Source organism: Blennius ocellaris, assembly GCF_963422515.1.
Source record: "Blennius ocellaris genome assembly, chromosome: 5".
NCBI lineage: Eukaryota > Metazoa > Chordata > Actinopteri > Blenniiformes > Blenniidae > Blennius > Blennius ocellaris.
Genome location: NC_137654.1, coordinates 9,160,729 through 9,187,729, shown reverse-complemented (window position 1 = coordinate 9,187,729; position 27,001 = coordinate 9,160,729). Strand labels below are relative to the sequence as shown.

At 45.1% G+C, this 27,001-nt stretch overlaps 1 protein-coding gene across 1 annotated transcript; it reads left to right on the top strand.

Moving 5' to 3' along the window:
• Positions 1-227: 227 nt before the first annotated feature.
• Positions 228-25,274, top strand: LOC308130061 (vitamin D3 receptor A; the record flags this gene model as incomplete). Its single annotated transcript, XM_080496244.1, has 8 exons — positions 228-373; positions 1,137-1,267; positions 13,874-14,058; positions 17,112-17,211; positions 17,745-17,922; positions 21,955-22,106; positions 23,724-23,840; positions 25,008-25,274. 8 exons carry the CDS (start codon positions 228-230, stop codon positions 25,259-25,261), a joined length of 1,263 nt encoding a protein of 420 aa, XP_080352370.1. The 3' UTR covers positions 25,262-25,274.
• Between the last annotated feature and the right edge of the window lie 1,727 nt (positions 25,275-27,001).

Sequence of the window (27,001 nt, the reverse complement as noted above, 5' to 3'; positions counted from 1 at the left end):
GTGGTGTCTGCTGACGAGCTCGGCCAATCGCCGCCGCACGACCTGCCTGCCGCTGCCGTTCGCTCCATATGCTAATAGCCCCCACACCTGTCGGTATAAGTAGCGCTGGTTGAAATCACTCCCTCACCGCCTCGGGAAGCCACGTTTGGTTTTGTCAAAGACTTGTTACTTCTGCTGTGGAGAGGACGCTCACCTCTTCCTCTTCCTCTTCCTCCTCCTCCTCAGTGATGGAGCCCATGACGGTGACGACGTCAGTGGTCGGACCGGACGAGTTTGACCGCAATGCGCCGCGGATCTGCGGCGTGTGCGGGGACAAGGCCACCGGCTTCCACTTCAACGCCATGACCTGCGAGGGCTGCAAGGGCTTCTTCAGGTGGGGGACTCTTTTCTTTTATTGTCTAATTCTTTTTACAGGATCCTTGCTATTCCATTTTGGACCAAACTGTTCAGAAACCCCCATATACGAGCCTCGTCTCTCTCCGCCTTACGTCAGTCATGTTTAAATCGAATATGCACAAAGCCATGTGCGCGTGTTTCTGTCCACGCTTCCACCGCCTGCGTGTTCAAAGAGCAGAGGCCTCATTGTTTGTATTCTCCGCTCTGTTGACGTCGAGGTACAGTATGTCTTTTTCTGTCTGGCTGCATAACTGCGCTTTCAGAACACCATCCATTATTCAGTGGAGAACCCATCACTCTGTTCTTTCTTTCTTTCTTTCTTTCTTTCTTTCTTTCTTTCTTTCTTTCTTTCTTTCTTTCTTTCTTCCATTCCTTCCTTCCATACATCCACCTGCAGTTCTTGGACTCTCTTCCTCTCATTCGTCATGTTAGTTGATTTTCTGCTGCATTGATTTATTTTGCCTCTTGATCTAAACCAGGTAACCATATTGTGGTTGTTGATATCAAAGCGATATATCGTGCCACCCTAATTGGTAATACAGTCGCAATGAAGATTAAAATGTGCTTTTCCTTTCTAATAAATGAAGCAATATATGAATTAGGCAAGTCACCTTTTGTTCTCCTCTTTTGTTTATATATAGAATAAGTAGTTATGTCACATTTTGATTATCCTTCTTTGCATGTAGCGTGAGTCTTTGTTTCAGTCGCAGCACATAAGGGTGTGATTTCCCCTCATGCAGGCGCAGCATGAAGCGTAAAGCCTCCTTCACATGTCCGTTCAACGGGAGCTGCACCATCACCAAGGACAACCGGCGCCACTGCCAGGCCTGCCGCCTCAAACGCTGCATCGACATCGGCATGATGAAGGAGTGTAAGTTGGCTTTCTGTACCCGTCCAGACATTTCAGCCGCACTGGGATTGGAAATACAAGCTTGCGTGTTGTGATATTATCTCTCTGGGTCCTTCGGTTTGTTTGTTGGTGTTCCGCCTTTACCTGCCACTCCAGACCGGTCAGCGGCAGATCAGGAACCCACAGCGTAGCTCCGGGAGTCACAGACCGAAAGAGAAACAGAAAACAAACTAGAAGCAGAGAAACTTCCCAAAACAAAAGGAGAATGCAGCAACATAAATACGAGAGCCGCAGAGTAAATACAAAAGGCCTGCTGTACCGAGACAAGAAGCCACAAAGCAAACATGCAATCTGCTTCAGAAATACAAACGCCACAACGGCGAGGTCTGCTCTGCTTTCTCCATCGAGGCGACCCCACCGAGCCACCGTGCCTGTTGCACCGGGACGTCGGACTCTTCCTTTGTTGCTCAGCTCTCACGGTGTGTGAAGTGCAGAAAGCGAGCCTCCCTGCACAGATCAGAAGTGCACGGATGGATATTATTTCAAGATGTAACATCTTCTTTCACTCTGCTTGACGTTCCTTTGATGTAATATTCATTGAGACACCCGCCATCCTGCACACCAGCCTCTCAGGCCATTTCCGTATCTTTATTTTTTTTTTTAAACTACAGACACTGCTGGACAACATATGCTCCCTGGGATTTGTTATCCCTCATAAACCTACAGACAAACAAACAGGATTCTTTCCTGCGGTGGACGACGAGTCCTTCGTTTCAGCTGCGACCTAATGAAATCATCCCAATCAAAATCGCATAAAAAAGTCTCTTGCAACTCGTATTGAAGTGCCGTGGCTGAAAGGGCTGCCTTGTGGCCGCGGCAAATAGGACGTAATCTAATATTTAAGGACATGCGGAGGGAGCAGCAGCCAGCGGAGTCAATGGTTTGTTGTAAACTGACCTGATTTAGAGCGAGCGGGAGTGGATATGCATGAGGACGGGGAGTAGCATATGGCCACCTTCAGCCCCGGTCACGTAGTATAGCGGCGGATAATTGTGATTTCTAATCCTCCTTTTGCTCCCAACATGCAAAACAAGCACGAGGGAAGTTTCCCCGGCGCAAATGAGAGCGTAGTAGCTCATTTGAACTGCAATGAATGGACACTGTGTTGCGTGTCTTCGAGGCGCCGTGACAGCGGCGTCCTCCTCGTCCCTACTGGTTATGCGTACAGTAGCAGGTCGGGGTGTTACACAAGGAGAAGTCGCCGCGGAGGAAGACGCCTCCTCAAGCGTTGTTAACGCAGTGTGACACCTTGTCACAGCCGTCCCGGGACGACCATTATACTGCGGAGTCTTGCCGTCACGTCCCGCGTGTTTGCAATCGCCATCACATTGCCCGGCGTTGGCCCCGCCCATCCACTCATTTGAATGTGAAAGGCCTGACGGTTTTCAGCTCTGCGTCCGGAGAGCGTCAGCACAACCATGACAAGCGGCGGGGTGACAGCGGGAGGATGAGAGCGAAAAGGAAAGGAAGGAAGGAAGGAAGCAAGGAGGCAAAGACATGAAGGGGGCGGCGGGATAAGATCTCGCTCAACAATGGCTCTTTTTTTTTCCCCCCCCTTCAAAGAGACGCACGATTGTGGAGGCCGCATTTCACTCACCTCCGGACTGAGCGTGTTTGTTAGTTTGTGTGAAGCGGATGACGATGCCGGGGCGGGGATCAGAGGGCCGATCGCCAGAGCTTCCACCACAAATAGCCACGCTACACTGAAGTGTCTGTTTCAGCGAGGAAGGAGCCGGGGGAGTGGGGGGGGGCAGCGCCAGAGAGAGACTCTTATCGGGTAAAATGCTCTCTTTGTTCGTCAGGTTCATGGGACGAGAGCAGCCCCGTGTTCCCGCCGCTCACTACTATAGCCGAGCCCTTATAGAAGCTGCTTCGCACGTACAGCGCTGGAAACTCGACTCTGTGATGACAGCTGTCCTCTTAACGTGTCACGACGACTCCACGTCAAACCCAGCGTGTCTTTAGGTTTAATATCGACAGAGATGATTCGCTTTCATTTCTTTCTGCCGTTCAGACCGAAAGTGCTTCACGCATTTACGTCACGTCCGTTCACACGCCGTAATGAAACCACACACGCTGTAAACAGTAGCAGTGGTGAGCACGCAGATTTGTATGGACAGATACAAGCGACGTTCTGTTGCTATTACAGGTGACTCTCAACTATAAAAGCACTAAGTTCCAGGAGAAAATGGCCGGGGAGTCATGACACAGACGTTGTTATTGTACATCGACTGAGCATGTGCAGAAGGACTATTTACTACGGCCGTGGTGGGCATTTCAGAAAAGTTGAGATTTCCACAGAGAATGGAGTCGACCCAATGACGGGAATTGAAAGCATGTAAAAAAAAACCATTGTAAACAGAGTCAGAGACGCCGAGGAGAAGAGAAAAAACATGCAAACTCCAAAACCCGGACTGAATTAATTGACACGAAATTAACTGGGAGGAAACATGGCATAATGAAGTTTGTTATATTTTAATTGACTGTTTTTGAACATAAATGGTCCCAATTTCCTTCTTTTTTTTCCCCCCATAACTATTCACAACACTTACCCCCTCCCCTGCTTATTTCCTCTCCATTTTTTTTTTCTTATTTATTTATTTTTTTGTCAGCAACTCTTTCTGGGTTAAGCTCACGTTGTGATCACAGAGGGCGTCTCATCATGTCATGGATGAAATTCAATCAGAAAATCATCCCAATGTTATGAAGAGCAGGAACAGTGTGTTCCCCTGACTCATGCTAGGCTTTCGGATGTTGCTCTGCTCTCAATTTAGCTTGAGCCACAATCAGACTTCTCTTTTTCTTTCTTTCTTTCTTTCTTTTCTTTTTTTTTTTTTTGCAGGCTTCATGCCTGTTTTTCTTCATAATATAAACAGAACTAGAGTCATTGTGTACTAGTCCATGGGTGCTCCAAAGATGTGCGTGACCCGTGTTTGTTGAGGTACTTGAATTAAAAAAAAAAAAAAATGTTTTGCAAGCGCTGGATATAAAGCTAAGGCTAAAGCTAATATGTGGTTAGGCATCAATTACTGTCCATAAACACTTTGAATGGTGTGATGAGGAATCCTTAATCTCATCTGCGATTAGGTCAACCCTCTGCGGATTGTTGAGTTTTTATTAGCTACTCCAATGCTTCCTGTCGTTTAGTTTTCGCGATTTCAGGCCATGGGGATGCCTTGTCCCGGCACATATTTTTCCAACTCGGACAGGATTTATTGTTTACGCTCAACGGAGACAAATTGAATTATGTTTAAAAGCTTCAGTGACGACTGATCAAAGGGCGTTCGCGGAAAGAGAAAATAGGAGTACGTTCTTGTGGTTCTTGCAAACAACAGGTAGCAGCGCCTCGGCTCCGCAGACTCCCGATGTGGTGACACTATTGAACAATTATTTAAAATTGCAATAAAAATTCCACAGTCACACATGCACACGCACGCACACACACACATACACGGAGTCAAATGTTTACTTTGCACCACAGATCTGCAGGTTACTTTGATTAAATCTTGCACAAGCTCCAGCACGCAGCTTCAAAATAACCACACATTCTTCTGCGTGCTCTTTTGCACATGTCACTAATCAACTAAACGTGGGCATTGTGCTCGGCTCGGGGAAGGCAGGAGGGGTAAAAAAAAAAAAAAGGCAAATGCGTCTTTCACAGACTATATACTGGCATGGATGTGGTGGAGTTGTATACATGGCTTGTATACACTGCTGTACATCCCCTGCAGGAGTGAAAAGTAAAGCAGGAGGAGGCGACTGTGTGGTCTGAGCTTCAGGCTCGGTCGTACCGTCTTCGCCTGTGCGTCTCTGTTACGTGTCCCCTTGTTTTGATTGATGCCTTTGTGGCGTGCTAACGCGGCCCCGTGCCCTAAAAATAAGAAGGTCGGGACGGAGACGTACACACTGTACTGGAGGCATGTACACTGATCAGCCAGAACATTAGGACCTCTCGCAGGACATCGGGCAGCAAAGTGAACATTTTGTCCTCGGTCCTTCATGTGTTTGAAGTTGAAAAATAAGAGTAAGAATTGAATTGTGATCACTGGACAACAGGGCCAGACGGGGGTTGTTTAGTGGTCGGGATCTGATCAACATCGATGCATTTGTGGAACAAAGTCTGCTGCATGTAGTCTGATGCAGCAGAGCTGGTCCTGAAAGAAAATCACAGTTTGTTTTGTCGACAGAACAAACACAATGTATTGCAGGTGGTCCTAATGCTATGGCTGGTAGGTGTGTGTGTGTGTGTGTGTGTGTGTGTGTGTGTGTGTGTGTGTGTGTGTGTGTGTGTGTGTGTGTGTGTGTGTGTGTGTGTGTGTGTGTGTGTGTGTGTGTGTGTGTGTGTGTGTGTGTGTGTGTGTGTGTGTGTGTGTGTGTGTGCATGTAGTTCATAAAGCAGAAGGAACATATGTCTTGTGTCGGTGCTTTTTCGTGTCTGTTTGTTCATGGCGGCGAGCAGTGCGTCATGTGACCTGCTGCTCACATGACCACTCGCATGTGATTGTGTGTGCGTGTGTGTGTGAAAATATGTTTGCGTGTACGTGTGTTTAGTTACATGCGGTCCTCATGTTCTAATCCCAGCCATCTCTTTTTTTTTTTTTCCTTCATCCGTCTGTGGAAAGACACACAAGTTTTGCTTTTACCAAAAATAACACGCTGTTAGATGTGAATTTGTTGACTTTAGAGATCTGCCGGGTTCGGTTTCAGGATACGTGTTGTTTATCCGCTTGTGACTCTTAATTTTTTTTTTATTTTTTTTTTGGTATAACTCAAGATGTTTGCGGATAAATCTTTTTTTTTTTTCAGCCCCACAATACAGTTGCTATCTGTTGCTGTGGGTTTTTTGTTCCTGTTGCTTTCATGCCGGCCCTGTCTTTATATTGGCAGCTTTGTGTCGGCCCGACCGCCATTCACTTCAGAACTGTGCGCGTTTTGTTTGTGTGCCCTGTGCGGGCCGTGCCAGCCCAGTTCGTAGTAAACACCCCGGCGCTGTCCTTATTTGACAGAGGTGAGAGAGAGAGATGCCAGGAAGAGACCTCCCCATGGGTGTGTGTGTGTGTGTGTGTGTGTGTGTGTGTGTGTGTGTGTGTGTGTGTGTGTGTGTGTGTGTGTGTGTGTGTGTGTTCATGCGATCAGAGTTTTGTGTATATTGGTATGCTTGAGCGGGTGTTTATTTGTAACAGGATTAGAATGGCGGTCGAGCTCCTGAAACGTCTCAGCCTTCAGATGATTGAATTCCCGCCCTCAGCGTCTTTACCGTAGCCAAGCTTCTCCCGCGGCGCTGCCCTCCAGTCGGGTCCCTCATTCAGAGTCTTCATCCTCCTCCTCCTCCTCCTCCTCCTCCTCCTCACTGCTTTGTGTTGTGTCCCTCTGACTGCCTTTGCACTTTGCTCACCACACCGTCAGACATCTACCACAACTTAAAAAAAACAACATAATTGAATTATTGGGGGGCTTTGTAATCAGTTAATCACGTTGTACAAGTTTTTTTATTTATTTTATTGTTGTTTGAATTCATCTGTTTCTACACCAGAGGTCTGTAACCTCTGCAGCCACATGTGGCTCTGCAGCCCATCTGCACTGGCAGAATATTATTTGTAAATTAACATTTTGTTCTTTTACTTGCATTCCACACTGATTTTCTACATTGGTCTCATTTCAGGCTTAAAACTAGAAAAATAAGGTAAAACAGCGAAAACAGCCAGAATAGATGGATTTGCTAAAAGTTTAAAAGTAACAAGAACAAAAAAAGGCAGAACTATTAAAAAAATTAATAAAAAGTTCCACTTGAGGAACAGTCAAACTAAATTGAATACAATTGCTATTATGGCTATTCCCCTCCCCCCCCCCCCCCCCCCCCCCCCCGGCTGGGAGTAAAAAGACAAAGAAAAAAATGCAAAAGGGGGAAATGAAAAAAGAAAGCAGAAAAATAAATGAAATTAGGATAAAAAAAGGGAAACAAACTCAAGAAATTGTTGGTTTAGCTCAAGCTGTTCTAACAAACAACAAGGCACACAGCAGCTGTAAGCAGCTAAAAGGCTAAAGTGAGAAAATCCATGAAAGAAAGAAATAAAAAAGAAAAACTCTAAAAATGGCCACAAAACTAAAAATGTAAAAAGTATATCTAAACTTGATGTAACCTCAGTTTTTGAATGTATAGCTTTTTGTTGTTTTTTTAGATGTTTGCTTCTTTACATGGTCATATTATCCATCTTTTTAAAACTTTCACATGGTCTGGTTTAAACTTTATCTTCAAACGTTATTGCCCCAAATCCAGCTTCTCCTTGATTTTCATCCATTTGACTATTGGATCATAGGAGCTGCATTCACAATCTGCCATGTCTGTGTGAGCTGGACTGGCTCCGTCCACACATCTTGGGAGCAACATTAAAAACCATTAGAAAGTGAATTTTGCACAATATGACCTGTTGAATTTCATACAAATTTCAGACAAATATTAGTTGGTGATCCTGAAAATGACTCTTGTGGTCATAAAGACCCCTGTCCTCGACCTTGAAATATTTACCAGAGAAAAACATTTTTTAAACTTCAAATGTCAAAGAAAACAGCTGTGTTGGCTGAATCAACCCCAGTGGGAGCTGCTTTTAAAACCACAAATGCATGGAATAGGTGAATTCCGGTGCTTTTGTTGCCTGGTGTGACTCACTGGTGATGCATTTGGCACGTGGACAATCGGTGTGACGCGAACTGAACTGACAGGATTGTGCTCAGGTGCACTAAGGAACGCTTTGTGCTTGGAGTGTAAAAGTAAACTATTTTAACACCGTATTATTTCAGAGTACCTGTATTCAGAAAGCTACATTTCATCATCTGACATTGAAAAAATGTGCTTTAACAGAATTCACTCGGGTTATTTGTCACACAAGTACAGTTTGTTTATTATCCAGCTCTTTAACGGCACGTCAAAACCCCCTCTCGTAAGTGAAATCTTCTATATTTACACAATTATGGCATCACCTTACAAAATAAACCCACGATGATTGGCAGAAAGAAGTGGCAGTTCCAGATTACGGCCAAAACACACTTATGAATAAAGAATGGAACTGAACTAGAACAGTTTTTATTCAACAGACGAAGCAGAGAAATAATCTTTTGTAAAATCTTCTACCTTCACCTTCTACCGTATTAAGTAGACCCATTATTGCAAGTATGAATTGAAATAACTGAATATTTGCAAAGTTCGTGAGGCGAAAGTCCAACAGTTTAGAAAAAGAACAAGTGTTGAAAAATGATTGACAATCCCAACCGTACAGTTTCTGAACAACTTGATCATCTTTGAGAAGCAGATACTGCCTCCCGACCGTTTTCATGTTTGTAAACCAAACACACACACACACAAAATAAAAAAATGTACACCTTTAAAGAAACTCAGCATTTTCCATGGAACCCTTGACATGTAGCACATCTTGCATGAGCGGGACGGCAGTCAGCAGCTCTGAAGGCCCCAGGGCCTCCGATGAGTCTGCTCAGATAAGAAACAGGTGCACAGGTGGTTTTAAAGAAACGTACAAACCCTCATGAATTAAAAACATGTTTCTGAATGTGCTGAGTCGTTTACACCCGACACCTTCCCGCCACCGCCGTTTGTCTCCGTTCTACGACAAAGCCGCTCGGCGTGTGGAGGTGCCCCCCCCCCCGGGCGCCTGCCTGACCCGGACTCACCCCGCGGGCATCGCGGGGGCCCCCGGGGGGGGGGGCATCGGCGCGAGAAGAAATTGGCTTTACATGAAATGCAGCTCGATATGACACCGCCTCCATTGTGTGGGAGTGCGTGGCGGGGGCTGCTTAATGAGTGAGCCCGCTGCGAACCTCTGGCCTCCACCACGGGGGGCTCTCTGCTTCCTCGCCTCTGCCAACGTCTCTGGCATCGCTGGTGTTGACCGGGACCAGTCCTACCCCCCCCCCCCCCCTTTGCCCCCCCCCCACCCCGCCTCCCCTCCCACACTGTCTGCCTTTCTTTTCCGCCCCACCGCCCTCGTCTCCGTGCCACGCCAGGCACCACATCCCCACATAAAGTCAGTCGCTGCCTCAACACCAAACGTTCTTTTTGGTAAAGCGCTGGCCGTCGGGCCAGGCACCGCGGGGTGGTCAAGATGTTCCCTTTGACGGTCTCTTGTTGTTGTTTGTGGACTCCTGCCTTAACGATTCCATTCAGGGCCGCCGGACTTGGCCCGGGGTGGCCGACTGCTTCAATCATGCGCCGGCCCTCAGAATAGCTGCTTTGACGGCCCGCGCCAAAACATTTTGACCAAACTGTGCCTATTCATGATTGAGTTATGGCCGCCGTACTTGGAAGTCCCTCACCACAAGGAGTGGTGCGAGGCAGCCTGTTCCTGGCCTGCGACCGGGTCGGACACTGGAGTGCAGCCAAAGCCTAATTAATGACAGCGGGTTCAAAGAGATGAAAGCCAAGTAAATCCTGGTTAGCAGTCACATTCAGTCGCCTGGCGATTTTCTTTTCTTTTTTTTCTTTTTTTTCTTTCAAAGCTTGTCGTAGTAGCTGTTAATGCCGATGTTGTCTTTACCGCCACATTACGTGGTTATGTAACGTCCTTCTGTGGGCGCAATCACTGAGAATCCACTTCAAATATAGTTGTTTACAGCCTCCAGGAGAACAACCAGTGCCCAGTATGAAGTGATCCCAGCACTATTTAATTTAGTGCCGTCCATGTCATGTCATTGGTTTCTCAAATTAGCAGTTGCTGCAAATTGTATATTTATCTGATGTATTTATAACCACATGGCCGCTCATGGCAGCACATTATATCATCATTTTAGGAGCAGGTAAATAATAACTTGCTCAAAAAAAAAGAAGAAAAAAAAAAGAAATCCATCCCCAGGTCAGGGACCTACCAAGAAAGGTTTTCATTCTATTCGTGAAGCACAGGGGAGGCTAACATTTCTCAGCAAAGTGTGTACACTTTCTGTATCCAGCAATTGACAAAAACACATTAACGGACATAGATCACAGCAATACAGTTACAAAGATGCTGTTAAAAAAAAAAAAAAGTCATGTTGAAATAATGTTAATAATGAATGCGTATAAATAATGAACCTGTGAAAGTGGAGCACGACTTCAGTATCTGTAGGGAGAAGACGTACTGTATATGAATTCATGAATATGAATATTTCTGACTCCTTCAGCTGTGAAAGAGGCTTCATTCTGCATTCTGAATGAAACAAGGCCTGTCTTGCCACCTGCCGAGCCTGCAAACCCAAACAAACAGCTTTTGATGATTGCTGGAGGAATAAATAGTGAGAGCGTCTCTCCTCTTTTTTTTTTTTAGTTCCTGGCAGTGAATCCAACTTGTCGCGGTATTTGCGGCTGTTATGTCATCTTTCTGGGGCCGAGCCATCTCGCCCTGTCGCTTCTTTGGCAGCCACGTACCGTCTATCTCTCCGTCTGTCTGTCTGTCTGACTGCCTGTCTGTCTGTCTGTCTGCACAGCTGGACACTTCATGGGTAATCGTTTACCGTGGCAAAGAGTCAATCTGGGCCGAGGCATTCCGGGGTCAGTGTTTGAGTCCAGCAGTGACCCACGGAGACGGGACAGCTGGATCACAAACACTAAGAGCACAAGAAAAATTATCATTTGACTCCATTAATACCCACTTGTGTCCGATTGGCACTGGAGCAAAATGAGTTTGAGCATTTCGATGAGAAATATTATGTTTGTTTTTTTTGTTTTGTTTTTTTTTGTAGCCTGAAACTTTCAGTAATGTCAAAACTATCAGAACTGTTTAGCACTACGGTTTATTTCCTTTGTGTGTTGCTTATTTATTCATTAGTTGTATTTATGTAGGTATGTATCTATTTTTTATAAAAAAATTTATTCATTCATTCATTTATGTTGGTATTTCATTTTTACATGTCCTACAAATTAGTCAATAATTCAATCTTTGTTTTAGTAAATTAAATTACATGTATTTTTAATTAAATAAAATTTGATTTAATTTTATAACATTTTATTTTTGTTTTATTTTAATTTAATTTAATTGTATTTTATTTTATTTTATTTTATTAAATTTTACTTTATTTTATTTTATTTTATATAATTTTCTTAAATTTTATTTTATTTATTCTTTTTTTTTTTTTTTACAAACTATTAAGAGGAGCTCGACGAGCCACAACACAAACCCAGTGAATTTGTTTATTTCTTTTTAAGTTTAACACAAATTCTTTTTATCAGGATTTCTCCTGAAATGAAATAAATCAGGCTAAAGGCCCCCCCACCCCACCCCCACCCCCACCCCGCTGCTGCTCCCTGCTATCGAAACAGTTCAAATCAGATTTCTATCTGCAGTCGCTCTCCATTTAAAAGTTTTTCCCTCCAGTGGCTCCAGTCTGCATCTGCAGATGCTTTCTTTTGACCCGGCTTTCTCACTTCGGCTCATAATTTAAAGAAGTGGCCTTAACGGGATGAGTCGCTGCAGGATTACAAAGATTTCTCTCAATACAGATGTCGCCTGTTTTCCATATCGTGAAGCGTCTCCGGGCTCTCCAGCTTGTAATGCCAGGTTTCCGGTTTCACACCGTGAGGGGCTTTTTTTTCTGCAGGTCCAGATGTGGGAGGTTTTTGCTCCAAAAAACAAACACACTGCTGCAGGGAGGTGGAATAGTGCACAAGTTTTTTTTTTTTTTTGTGCGTCCATCTTTGGTGGCAGATGTGTCCGTTTGCTGTAAGACTCCAGACAACAGTTTCCTCCCATCATGGCTGGATCAGTGTGATTCTACCTTTTGTACTTCAAAATGCAAACGTATACGCTGCTTTAATAGAGTTTTCTTATGTTGTCATTTGTCTGCTTTTGAATAGTTAAAATATGTCAAATGTATTGTGTTTTTTTTAACCATTTTCTCAGAAATCTTCGACTTTTCCGATACTACGGTGTGTTTTTGACGGTACTGAGTAACTAGAAAATCCCTCTGTTATTGGAATGAAGTCCTGCTTCCCATCATGCTTCTCTGCTTTCTCCTCGTTTTATGAATTTAAAGCTTATACGATGTTATACTCCGTGTTAATACTAAATGATGTTAGCAGTTATATTCAAAATATATAATAGTATAACTGTTGTAAAATTCAACAAGAACGTATTTCAGCTTGAGGTTCGAGGTTCATTTTATATGTTACTTGTGAGATCATGATTTGTCATTAGAGGTAAAATAAATATAATATGTGTTATTATGTAGATTATTATAAATATTACAGTATTAAAAACAATTTACTCATACAATCATGTTTATACTGTGTCTCACCCTTGAGGAAAACGTACTCATGTTCCCTCAGGTCACATTAGACGAGGTGGAACTTTGTGAAAATGCAGTAAACCGAGTAAAAAGGAAACTTGTCAAAATAAATGCCCATTTAACAAATGCTACATTTTCAAAACATTACTAGTTAAACACAAACATTTTCTGAGACGTTGTGAAAAGGGGACCTAAACCTGGAGCTGCTTGATTTAAAAATAGTACAAAGTGGCCTGAACCAACCTCAACTCACTTTTATTAAAAGCTAAAAAGTCGAGACTGTTTGCCTCCCAAAAATAATAATAATACTTATCTGGAAGGGAAGTCACCTACTTGACGATATACTAGTACCAAGAAATACTCCCGTAAGAAATGTGAGTATTTGGAAGACATGAATTCCTCCACTATTTACCTGCATGTTGTGGAAAAAGTCAGTCAGTTCAGACTTAAAATCAATACTCACAGGCAAAATAATACCTGTGTCAAATTACAAGTGTGTGAAGCATCGGGTTTGCATAGGAAACTGTATAATCAGCCGAAAAAGAGCATGCGGGGAAGTGAGGAAGTTAAAGAGACAGACGTTTGACTGAAGGTGCGTAAATAAGCTCCATAAACATCCAGGATAAAGGCAACATTACCATTTAAAGCGTCGGCGAAACGATTGTAGCGCAGTGTGGAGAAGTAAGTTAATGATAAGCACATCATCCGCTCCTCACGTCGCACTGTGTTTTCGAGACGTGACAGAAAGATGTGAATCTGGTGCGATCTGCGATAAATAATTAGTGCTGAGAATAGAAGATTTTTAAAGCAACGTAGTGCCCCGAGACATGAGGAAGTGGCGTGCCAGCCTCCCCCCCAGCCTTCCCCGCAGAGCCGCTCCTCTCGTCAAAAACCTAAAGGAGTGACTATAAACAGTACGTCTAACGCACTCCGCAGCGCTCCTGCAGCATGAATAAACCAGGAGGCACTTAAATATCCAACACCCGCCGCATCAGCCTTATAAAAGGTCTGCAGACATGACAGGGCTCGACGGCGAGATGTATGCTTCACGGAGCCCGGGATGGAAATATGTGGCGCTTACATTACATCTCCCCTCTGCTGTTTTCACTCTCAGTTGGGCTGTTCTGTCCTCCAGCTCGGTTCTACTTCCTGTTGCTCGAAAGCATTTCGGGTCATTTACTTGAGGATGGCGCTCAAAATAAGTGGAATTCAGATCCACTTCTTTTTTTCTTTTCTTTTCTTTTTTTTCTTTCCACCCACTGGTGGGTTTGTTTCTGAACGTGCGCGTCCCTTTTCTCGCAGTTATCCTGACGGACGAGGAGGTCCAGAGGAAAAAGGAGATGATCCTGAAGAGGAAGGAGGAGGAGGCGGCGCGGGAGGCGATGAGGCCCCGGCTGAACGAGGAGCAGGCGCGCATGATCTCCTGCCTGGTGGAGGCCCATCACAAGACCTACGACGCCTCCTACTCGGACTTCTCCCGCTTCAGGGTGAGTCCCCAGGAGCTCCTCCGCCGCACCGACACAATCTTTCACTCTCAATTCAAGCTGGTATTCTGGTTCACATGTCTTTGACTTATAAACAAAACAGCAAGATTTCTGATCGTGGCCAGTTGATTGTAGGGCAGGGGGGTGTCGAACACATTTTAGTTAATTTCAGTGGGCCTGCTGGGTAAAGTAGCGCTATAATGACGTTTGAATTTAAACAGTAAAATAACGTCTGTCTTTGTTGTGGCGCAGTTCATACGTGATGACAATGTTGACATCAGAGGTGACAAACATGAGTCCCGTGGGGCAGAAATGACCTGTGAGAGGCTCCAATCCGGCCAAACGACCAGGAAATTGTTCATATTTCAAAGAAATTTCTTAAGAGTCGTGGAAAGAACACAACTCTGAGCTGAGGTATCGGTGATGCTGCTGTAAAAGCTAGAAAAACTATCATAGCAGCATTAAAGCCGTGCCGTCAGGGTGAGTTTGTAATGCAACAGCTATAGAAGTTATTTTGGGACATTTCACTGTCTGTAGCACCAGAAGATTTCATTAGAATTGGTTTTGTTTTGTAGTAATTTTCTATAGTAATTGTTTGGTTTGGGGTATTGCACCACAATAAAGACAACGTTCAAATTTAAATGTTATAATGCCAATAATAAAGAACTATTAAAATGACTGAAATCCCAACTTGAAGCCAGTTTTAATAAAACCTTCAAGTGTTTAAAAAAAAAACTTCTATCGCTGTTGCATCGTGACAGCGTGGCTCTGAGGCTGATGCTAGTTTGCTTTTTCATGGTAGAATCACCGACATCGCAAATATCGAGCATATTGAGTCAATGTGTGTCGATTGTTGTGTTGTGTTGTGTTGTGTTGTGCGGGCCTTTTGTTAGACACCCCTGACCTTGGGCTTAATCTGTAGTATCTAAATAAGAGAGTTCTGGGTCATACTAATGCAAAAAAAAAAAAACTGACTTTCAAGGAAATTGCAAAGGTGAGACAACAATGCAACATTATCACGTTGTTTCATTCTGGCTGTCATCTCAGTAAAGCTCAGTAGAATTTCTGGTGAAACACACAAAAAAAATGAGGCTCGTTTATCCGTGCTGAGGTTTTTCCTGAATCCATGTGAGTTCCCGCAGAGTTTAGCCTGAATTAGAATAGACAGTAAACAAAGCAAAGGCTGTATCATCCATTTACTTTATCTTCATCGTGATGGTGCAAAATTCCCGCCTGCCTCCGTCTCGCTCAGCCACGCTTGTGGTTTGAAACAATAGATAATTCAAAAAAGCTCACCTCGTTTATCTAACTGTGCTGAGAAATCTCCTCTTTTAGCGTGTGTGTGTGTGTGTGTGTGTGTGTGTGTGTGTGTGTGTGTGTGTGTGTGTGTGTGTGTTGCGTAACATCTTCAGAGGGGGAGCGACCGCATCTCCATTCTGGCTTCCAAAACCATCGGACAAAATTAAACTCCGTTGCATTTTTTTGCAGTGGGTTTTTGCTGGAGATCACGGTTGAAAAAGCAAAATGAATTCATGTCAGATTTATTTATAAAAAAAAAAAAAAAAAACTCACAACAAAACACAGTAAAACTTGCCCAGAGTGAAGCCGTCCAGACAGATGGTGAGGAGTCGAGGAGCCGTGAAGCTTTTGTGTGAAAAACAAATGTTGGGATGAGTGTTGAACGTCGACGCGACGTGTTCAGGATTTCATCAGGACGTTGAAGCTGCAGTCCGAGTGGTTGGAGGTTGTGGGACTCCTCATTGGTGCATATTTAGTTTGGATTGGATGTTGCTCAGCCAGGACTGTTAGTACGGCTGCTTTTCTGAACGCTGCTACCACACTTGAGCACCACATCTGTGCTAAATAGTTCTTCTGATGGACAATAACAATGCGAAACTCTCCCGGTACTTGGTAATTTTATATTTGAGAGTCAGTCGGAGCTCAAAACACAACTTTAATAAAAACGTATCCGAGCAGTGGGTGCAATGGAACAACGAGGGAAAACTGGGGGGAAAAGCAGGCGAGACAACAAAGACACATGTAGAGACTGAAAATGGAAAACTTTCATTGCATTTTTAAGGATCCTTTTACCATATAACTGCTCAAAGCCACTGAAAACACAACTTTTTGAAAACAGTCCATGTAAATGGGGGGGAAACACAGCTTTTCTGATACGCTGCTACTGCACATGTCCACCACGACTCTGCTCTACGCCTGGTTTCATCACAAAAAAAACCCAAAACAAACAACAGCACCCACCAGTGGCCAAACATGAAAACTACATGGATGTCATCATTTCTCACATTTCCATGCTGCCATGTAAATGTGAAAACGGGACGTTTTCACATTTACATGTTTTTGTTTTTGTTTTATTTGACCCTGAAGCGTTGTCGTGGAAACGAGGCCCGTTACTCCCTTCGGACTGAGCCGTCAGCTCCCGTCACACACCTGTGTTTCCACTTTCCTCCGCTCTGCGCAAGCCGCCGAGGCGCTCCTCCATCCGCGGGGCCGGTGTCGTGTTCTCGGCCTCCGTGTCGTTAACCCGATCCTCCCGCGCAGCGAGTAAATGAGATGGAGAGCACAGATCGGCTGCAGGAAGTCTCCCCGGCGCCCCGCCGCCTGTTATTGTTAGGTGTGATTGTGGCTCCCGCCGGGGACTGAATACCTGAACTCTCCAGATACGGAGCCGCCGGCGTCGCGTTGACCTGCACATGACCTGTAGCAGATGGGTTGGTCAGGTAATCCTGACGGCGAAACACACACACACACACACGCACCTCACCCGTTCAATCATGTCCTTAAGCTGCCTGTGCTCTGCTGGGCGAGCCGTCAGCACTCTGCCTCGTCGCTCTCCGGCCCGTCTGGATGTTTCCACGGCGACACATGTGGTCACTACTTTTCCACTTTAAAATTCCGAGTAAAACCCCCAGACGCGCGCTCCGTCTTCCTGTAACCGTTCTTCTGTGAATCGGGGCCTGCTCGCGTCGGGACATTTATTTGGTTTTCAGGGAGTTGTGACGGTCTTAATATTTGTGTTTCTCTGGTGTGTTTGGCAGCCCCCAGTGCGCGAGGGTCCGGTAACCCGCAGCGCCAGCAGAGCCGCCTCCCTCCACTCCCTGTCTGATGCCTCCTCCGACTCCTTCAACCACTCGCCGGGTGAGTCCTCCCTCTGTTTGCTCCCGTCGCTGCGGGTCAACCCCGGCCAAGGACGCCGCCGCCGCCGTGAACGCATCTCCTGATCCCAGACGGAGTCCTCCGCCGCCCACCCCTGCCCCCATCAGCGCCGCCCGTCTCCGACTCGCCACAAAACAAAACGCTTGCACATGTGCTCCACAAACTCGAGATTTGGAAGTTCACCTCGAGGACATTTGTGTATTTATCTACAATAAAGATGCGGGGATGGATAGGGGTGATTGGCACCAATTTACAAGTACATGTGTTTTCTTTTTAAGGGCTGGAAACATCTGTGGTCGGAGTGTTCTTCCAAGTTATGAATATTTTCTGCCGAACCAAGTTTCTTTTCTTTCTTTCTTCTTTCTTTTTTTTTTTTTTTTAACATATAAAGTAGAAGTTGCATTTTCCTGTTATCGCTCATTATAACACCAGAAGCCCGGTCGTTGCTTTGAGTCACAGTTTAATAAACCTTGTAATTGGAGTCCCTGCCTGCGTCCCCCTGTGTCCATGAGCAGAGTCGGTGGACACCAAGATGAACTTCAGTAACCTGCTGATGATGTACCAGGACGGCGCCAGCAGCCCGGACTCCAGCGAGGAGGACACCAAGCTCTCCATGCTGCCCCACCTGGCCGACCTGGTCTCCTACAGCATCCAGAAGGTCATCGGCTTCGCCAAGATGATCCCCGGCTTCAGGTACGGGCGGCGCCGTGGAGGAGACAGTCCAACTCTGGACTCCATTGAAATGAGATGCACGTTAATTCAACACGACCATATTAATTCTGCATCAAGTTCACTCTGATGTTTTTTAGAATAATTATTGTGCCATATAGTCAATCACCGCTGCATTCTTTAAACATATATATTTTTTTTTTATTTTGTTTTACATTATTATATTTTATGTAACAATTACAGAAGCAGAAATCAAAACAAACTAACAAACAAGGCTCCTATTTACTGATTCCTCCAGCAGGAAAATTAACTTTTAGAGCCTAGTTGTAGTTATTCATGTGCATCTCTTAATACGTTGTCGATACCTTTCTGAAGGAAATTCACCATCACACTCATACAAACACGTATTTACAGTATTTGAATTTCAGAGAACAGACGGGGCTCTGTTGACGTCTCGCAGTCACGGAAACTCCCAAAGATTCCAGAGGGAAGATCCCGTCTGTTCACTCGATCCTTGCGAGATCAAAAGATCATTTTCACAACAGTTTAGATTATTCTTTGTGGCTTGAACACTTTTTCTCTGAGAACGTTTGGCTTTTTATTCTCAATCAGTAAAAAAGTTGGTATTTTCGCCGGAGGTGCCGCGACGCTATCTTTGATATCCCAGAAATCCTTGGGGCAGGATTCAGGATAAGAAGTCAAGTCAGCGAGACATAAACACAGTTTGGTGGCTACAAATTCCGGTTTGTTTGTAAACATGGCGACTTTGGTGGGATCGATTCAGGCAACTGCGGGTTGGAAATGAGACCTTTTATGGGAAGTATACGTCAAAGACTTTTTTTTTTCTGGTAGAGTAACTTTTAATCACACAGGAAAATTAAGCATCCTCGTGCCTCACTGCCAATAATCGAGCAGAAATCCTAAATAATCTGCATCATAATCATTCGTTTGGCAGTAAAACGTCACTTCATCCACTCAGAACCACGAAACACGAAGACCGAGGCCAGCTTGTTTCATCGCTCCCAAGCAAACACGCTTTTCCAAGAATACACAGAACAGGCTGCAGTTTGTTTGTTGTTGTTGTTGTTTTTTTTATTTGTTTTGTTTTTTTTCTTAATATGAACGCACGCTGGGCAGAGACGTGATTTTCTAAACGTATGCACATGCAGGCGCCCTGTAACCAAAGAGCGGGGACGCCACAGCTGCAGCGATAAATAATGCACAGGCGTGTATCTGCATGCAGTGAAATCAGCGCTAATTGTTTGTATACATGTGCCGTTACAGTGGAGCTTTGTCGTCTCTGTCAGGACGCTGCAGCGAGGAGTCTGGAGTCCACTTTATGGTCCCCCACCCCCCAAAAACAAAAAGATAATGACAATTATTAGCCGTTATTATTTGGTTGATTTCTGTGTTTCACCTCAAATGGATTCTGGATCATTGTTAAACTTTATAGCAGCTCAAATCTTTCATATATAAATGAATTATACTTGATACATCATATGCATCCAAGCCAAGATAGAAAATGAATTGCCATCAAAGATCGCTGCTCAACATTGCCGCGATTTGTATGTTAATTGTTTTTTTTTTTTTTACTAAGAAACAGACTCATAAAGGGAATTATTTTAGTTTTTAATTTTAAAAAATGAAACGCAAACCACTGCTTTTCAAACCAGCAGCGCTCACATTTGACACACGATTAAGCAGCTAATGTGGCGTGGTCTCATGCCATGCATTAAACCTCATCACAAATATGTTCAGAACTACAAATGAGCTTCTGGAAATATTACATTTTTAGAGTTTGGACGTAGAGGAGTGAAAATCTAAGGCTGTGAAAGCCGCAAAACTTTACCGGAGCGAAAATGTGCAAAGGAGTTTCGCTTGAAACGTCTTGTAACCTGGACTCTGACCTGCCTGCACACAGGCAGGTCACTGAGGCATTAAACTCATGCTCGCCCCCTGTTGGCGGACCGACGTAAATATCTCTTGATATGAATGTTTATTTAATCATAGCAACCAAATCCGAATCAATATTTGATTAACTGTGGAGCTTGGATTTTTACTTTCATTATATAAACACTACTTATGTAATCGATCATAAAGACAATAACCTGCCTCTCCCAGCTCTCACAGTATGACGAAGGATCAATAAAGAAGCAGGGACACTAATCCCTGTGGCAGAAGCAATAAAACCCTGAAAACCTGCAGCGCCTCCATACACAAGAACAGTTGTTCTTTTAAAACGTCCTGGAGTTTCCAGGTTGTGAGACGAACTGAAACTTCCTGATCCCACCGACATGTTCGATCAGAATCGAGGATGAAAGCAGTTTGTGACGGTGGCCTTCAGCTCGGACCAGACCCTCCAGGTCTGGTTCCACTGAAGTAGTGTCAGAGTTCTGGGGTCTGGTTCCTCCAGATCCCAGAACTCTGACACTACTTCAGTGGAACAAGCTGTTTTTTTGTGTTTCCTTCTATTTAGATACATGGATAAATATTTGAGCGTGGTTTCACTTTGTGACATGTGTGGCTCGTGGGGCGGGAGCGCTCGCCGCTACACCACCGCGCCGCTCTGCGTATTGACTGTAATTATCTTTTCTTTTTTTTCTTTTTTCCCCAGAAAAATAAAGACGGTGTCTTCTCTGAAATGCCGTGTGTTCACTTAGTGTGCTGTCAACGGACACGTGTGCGCTCTGTTGCCACAGCAACGTAAATATAATGAATGAAGTTCTCTCTCACTCAGTTATAACGTGGGTGGTTAACTCGCCCGCTCTGCCTCATGCATACCTGTCATCTGGTGAGAGGATTGTGGAAATTGTGAGGATTTTATCTTATTATTCTTGTAAAAAAAATAAATTTATTTAATCTTCTTTAATGCCCCAATCAGGCAATCCGTGGGTCACAACTCTGAACGGTCACTGTGATCTGAAGATCTGAAGATCACAGTGACCGTCTCTTTGTCCCATTTAAGTGGCTGGAATATCTGAGGACAGCTGATTCTTTGTCACGTTCATTAACGGTCTTCATTAGCTGGATTAAACCAACCATAGTTTAAATGGCTGGAGGTCTCTAGCAGCCGGACACTTCATGTAAACAAACCCCAAAATGCTGCGTTTTCACTTGAAAACATGTAAAGGGGGCCGTCGTTACAGTTCATGTTAAACATTCACATGCACAAATCAGTGTTTTTTTTTTCTTTGCGTAGACATAGAATAGAATTTATATAGAAAACACACTTTTTTTATAGGATAGAAACACAGATAGAGCCATGAAATGAAGGCAAAAGACAAACTGCAGTTATCAAAATGGTCTTTCCCACTGCAGTAATCCTTCTGGTTAGAGCTGTGAATTTGGGAAAAAAACATTGGCAACAATATCATTTTTTGAGAGATTTTTATCTCGCGGTCCAAAAATAGACGTTTCACATTGTAAGAAAGGTCGAGTTAAGAGAGCAGCTGAGGCACTGCTGGCAGAAAATGGAGATTACCTTGTAACTTGTGTGTAAACAATACATCCTGACTTCCACAGACACTCTACTTCAGTGTCTGTTATGTGCATTTCTTTTTCTCACTGGCGAGTTTGATGTTAAAATCTCCAAGTAGCACTAAAGAGGTGGTTTATCTATCAACCCGTTTCGAGTTTTTTCCTTTTTATTAGGCGATGAGATGAGCAGATCACGTCGCTGTGTGGGTTTAACACCAAGGATCTCTTGGTTCACTCTCTTTGAATGTGGCCGTTTCTGCACTGAGTTCACACTGTCAACATGAATTGATTTGCTTCAGTGATATAAAAACAGTCCAGCTACTCGGTTGCTTCATTTGCACAATAAAAGGGGGCTGAAATTATTTGTGCCCTCATTGTGATTGCAAAGTCAGTGAAGCAGCTGAGGGTGAATTCATCACGTGAATGTTCTCAGTCACCTGAAACGACGAACTCGCCGCCGCCCGTTCAACGTTAATAAGTGCAAGTGAAGGAAAAAAGCTGCAGCAGACGAACAGAACGCAGCTCCAGCTGCAGCAGAGACCACGCCCAGCTCATACTTGTACTCCTCGTGCCCCGCAGAGACCTGACAGCGGAGGACCAGATCGCCCTGCTGAAGTCCAGCGCCATCGAGATCATCATGCTGCGCTCCAACCAGTCCTTCAGCCTGGAGGACATGTCCTGGAGCTGCGGGGGGCCCGACTTCAAGTACTGCATCAACGACGTCACTAAAGGTTGGTCGCAGCGGCAGCAGCAGTGCGTTCTGGGGCGGGATGATGAGCGGCGGCGGCGTAATCGATGCATGAAGCAGCTCCGGCACACGGACCTCCTTTATTGATTACAACAAGGCTCGCTGGCGTCCTCCCTCCTGCTGTCAGGATGTTTCCACCAAGGCCGCCAACATGAAGCTCTGCATCAATAGAAGACCGCACGCACACACACACACACACTGAAGGACAGTAAAGTGTTTATTGTTGGAGCTGATGACACAGCTGTGATTGTTTTCTCTCTAGTTTTATATAACCCAGTTGCTCAAGGATCACCCACACACTTGCTTTTCTATGCACACTTGCACATTATGGCGAGGTTTGGACTCCAGGTATTTTCATGGCGCGCTTGCACACACACACACACACACACACACACACACACACACACACACACACACACACACACACACACACACACACACAGCTGTATTCAGCCTTTCAGGCTGGGGCCAGAAGTATAAATAGAGAGCAATCATTCTCCTGCTTAAAGTTTTTCTTTCATTCACGAGTCAACAGAGCCTGACGCAGGAAGACGTGAGGGTGTGATTATGGAGGGTGAGAGGGTTATGAAGATTGAGGATGTGAGGATCAAGGGTGAGAGGTAGGGGTGTGCGATATGGGCAACAACAAAAAAACATTTTTTATAAATTTGAGAATTATTTAAAACATCCCAATAACAATAATCTGACGAGATCCTTTAAAATGGGATTTCTTTACCACAAAAAAAAATGACATTTCTTCTTGCGACCCAGGACATCTATGGATTGTTCCATTCACACCTCCGATTTACTTCAATCTTCTTCTCCTTTCTCTCTCAGCTGCATTCGTGGCTCCTCCTCTCTCTCTGTGCTCCAGTCTTTCTGTCCCCTGTCTCCTCTGCTTGACCTCTTTCCAGCTAATGACACTGGGATTAAAGCTACAGGACATTTGTTAGCCTGAAACGTTTTGAAGGATAATAACACCTAGTCTGACTATTATCCAGGTTTACCCAAGAGTAAACCATCGAATGCTGCGTTTCTTCTTCTCTCTGGCCATTCTCTGAACCATGTACGTCGTTCTCTTTATCCCTCTCATCTGATTTCTCATCTCCGTGGCACGGAAGCTGTTTAAATCGCTATTTTTCTTGTAGAAAAAGAAAAGAAAAGGAAATATAACCACACCCACAGATGTTCGGGGGAGAACGTGTAGCAGGTGGACTGGGATTTTCTGGCGGTGTCAAAGATAGATTAGTGGAAGTCGCTGAAAATACACGCACATTCCTGCACATTCCCTCCATGCTGGCCTCTCATGGCCGCTTGATTGAGAGCAGGTTTTCGCCAGGTGACTGAATCCTGCCTGCCGATTGGCTCCTGAGGCACCACACACACACACACACACACTTCTCCATTACCGTCTGTACCGTTTCCACTGTAAATACTTGACCCTGTGATATTGCACATTGTCAAAGCAACATTTATGAAAATATCGTGGACGAGATCTGGCGCACGCCTCCAGCGGGAGGGTGTGAGGACGGAAGAGTGCGAGGACGAAGAGCAGTGAGGACCCGAGCCGCTCACTCTTTTCGTATTTGCGTCTCCGCAGCCGGTCACACTCTGGAGCTGCTGGAGCCGCTGGTCAAGTTCCAGGTCGGTCTGAAGAAACTCAACCTGCACGAGGAGGAACACGTGCTGCTCATGGCCATCTGCCTGCTCTCCCCAGGTACCGCTCTGTGTGTGTGTGTGTGTGTGTGTGTGTGTGTGTGTGTGTGTGTGTGTGTGTGTGTGTGTGTGTGTGTGTGTGTGTGTGTGTGTGTGTGTGTGTGTGTGTGTGTGTGTGTGTGTGTGTGTGTGTGTGTGTGTGTGTGTGTGTGTGTGTCTGACTCCCGTACAGCGATCAGAGTGCAGGTGGGTTTCAGCTTCCAGCGCGGTGAATGGGTGCAGCAGGGGCAGTTTGGCACGCCATTGATTGGAAGCGGGGCGACACAGAAAACTTCTGAAGGAGTCCATTAGCAGCAAGGACACGTGGAGAAAGGAGGGAAAACACCTCAGGCTCCTTTACTTCTTGGGCCTTGAGTTCTTTGCGTGACGTTATCTCTTCGGCAAGTGCTTGAAAAGGTCGTTTCTCAAATCTTGCCAAGGACTTGTTCCTCGCAGCCTTCTGCCGAGAACAAGTTTAATAAAAAAGAGCTCAAGAATTTAACAAATACAAGACGTCCGAGTTTGAAAAAAAAAAAAAAGTGCTTGTAGAGTGAGTGTGATGTGGGGAAGGGGGGGGGGTAACCACCACTTCTTTTGAAGACTTGACGGGTCTCTATGTAGATGCCTGAAGCGGCCCTCGTGATTATTACAGGCTCAGACGACTTCCAGGTTTTAATCTGCAACATAAAATGTGCCATTATAACGACCTGCCTGCTGTTTATGCGTCATAAAAGTGTCTGCCGCACATCGGCGGCTGAGTGAGACCGCCGTCGTATCGAACACGACGCTTGCACATGCAAGTTGTGAGTTGACGCTTTTTGAAACGACGGGGAGTATTGATTGTTGAAACGTGACCAGTGCATCGCCTGGATGACGCGAAACGTGAAAAAGCTCTTGATTCACTGTCGTTGTTTTTCCGCCTCTGCCTGTGACTCAGAGCAGTGAAACTTAAAAGTAACTTTGCTTTCAGCTCAGACACGTCATGTTCCAACCTGAAAAGACGTTTTATTAATTAAAAAAAAGAAGAAGAAGAAGAAGAACTTAGTGCTCCAGTGAATAATTCATTTGAAGCCGGTAAATGTGGCAGTGATGTGTTAACGTGCTGGAGCTCAATAGAAAAGGAGCACGATCTGATGACGACGATGATGAAGATGAAGCACAGCGTTCTCACTCACCCTTCTCTCCGCAGATCGCCCCGGCGTCCAGGACCACGCCCGCATCGAGCAGCTCCAGGACCACCTGTCGGAGGCGCTGCAGGCCTACATCCGGGTCAACCACCCGGGCGGGCGGCTGCTCTACGCCAAGATGATCCAGAAGCTGGCCGACCTGCGCAGCCTGAACGAGGAGCACTCCAAGCAGTACCGCTCGCTCTCCTTCCAGCCGGAGCACAGCATGCAGCTCACCCCGCTGGTGCTGGAGGTGTTCGGCAGCGAGGTGTCATAGCAGGGGGGGAGGAGGCGCGCGGGCGCCGCCGCAGGAGGATCACCCCGCCCTCACACCCCTCAAAGGACCCCCAACACCTGGGAGGACGGTGGAGGATCAGCTTGGTGATCCTCCTCCTCCTCCTCCTCCTCCACCTCCTCCTCCTCCTCCTCCTCCTGATCTCAAGCAGAAGACTGGACCTCTGGATTTTACACATTCTCCGCATCACCAGATTCTGGTTCGATTTTTATTTTTGGATTTGCATTACATTTCATCCCATCATGCCGAAAACTCACCAACATCCAGATCCTCCTCCTCCTCCTCCTCCTCCTCCTCCTCCTCCTCCACCCCCCCCACCCCCGGAAAGTACGAGAACTCCTGCCATTTTATTTCTCTCTCTCTCTCTCCCTCTCTCTCTCTCTCTCTCTCTCTCTCTCTCTCGCTCTCTCTCTCTCTCTCTCTCTCTCTCTCTCTCTCTCTCTCTCTCTCTCTCTCGATGGATCCCTTCTCACGTCACAGCTCCATGTTTCCCGACATGGCCGTGACGAACAGGAGTGGACACACACAGGTTTACATCTTCTACACAGATCGTGGAACATCTCCACCACCGGTTTACACCTAACAGATCACACATCCAAGCTTTGCAGCGGTTTTAAATAGGAGACGAGAGTGGAGCAGGAGTGTGTGTGTGTGTGTGTGTGCGTGTGTGCGTCCCCTGCCGATCCTGGTTTATGTGTGTTGGGTGTCAGATAATGGCTGAGTGACGTGGGAATGCTGGGATCCGGAGGAGGTGGGATATCCGGAGCGAGGTGCTACAGGTGGAATTCCCAGTTCACTCAACAAAAGGGATTTTCACAAAAACAAGAATGTATGTATAATGCTATATAAATATAAATAATACGTATAAGCTGATAGACATATGGATACATATATATACACACACGGTATATATATATATATATATATATATATATATATATATATATATATATATATATATATATATATATATATATATATATATATATATTTAAGAGAACGAGACATGGTTGCTTCCATGGAAGCAAATAGCTATGAGTGTTGTATAATGTAGAGGATCTGAAGGCCCCTCCTCAGTCTGTGTGTGTGTGAGTTTGTGTGCGTGCGTGTGTGCGTGTGTGTGTGTCCCGCTATAAAAGACACACACACCGAGAAGCGCATGCGAGGAGGCCTTGTATTTTTGCGACATGTGTACAGTGTGTGAGAATATCGATGGACCACAAGGGGGTGTGAGTTCAGGCTCTGATCCGGGGGGGTCTCGCGCAGGGAAGCTCTTCTCTGTCGGCTTTCATGTTTATTTTGGACCCGTGAAGTTTTATCGAGTGGAAAATACACAACTTCATGTTTTTTTTGTGGATAGTAATTATATCCTAAAAAGGAAAAAAGGCAAAAAAAAAAAGAAGGAAAAAAAAAAAGGAAAAAAGAAATACATAAATAAATGTCTGGCTGGTTAGATTGCTGCTAAGACAGTTTGCGCCGCGCGGTCGGACAGAACCCGGCCGCCGGCGGTCGCCTCAGGGAAAAGTTTGTCTGACGATATTGTGTCCTCTGTGTTTTGGGTGTGCGTTGCGTAAGCTTACAATCATGAGACAGAGATTGTTTTTTGAAGCTCTAGGCATCACTGTGATTTCTAATCATTACTAAATGACAGCATAAGGAAGCTAAACCAGAAACTTTTTAGAAAATTACTACAAAGACGTTCATTCCTAATCTGACCGACTC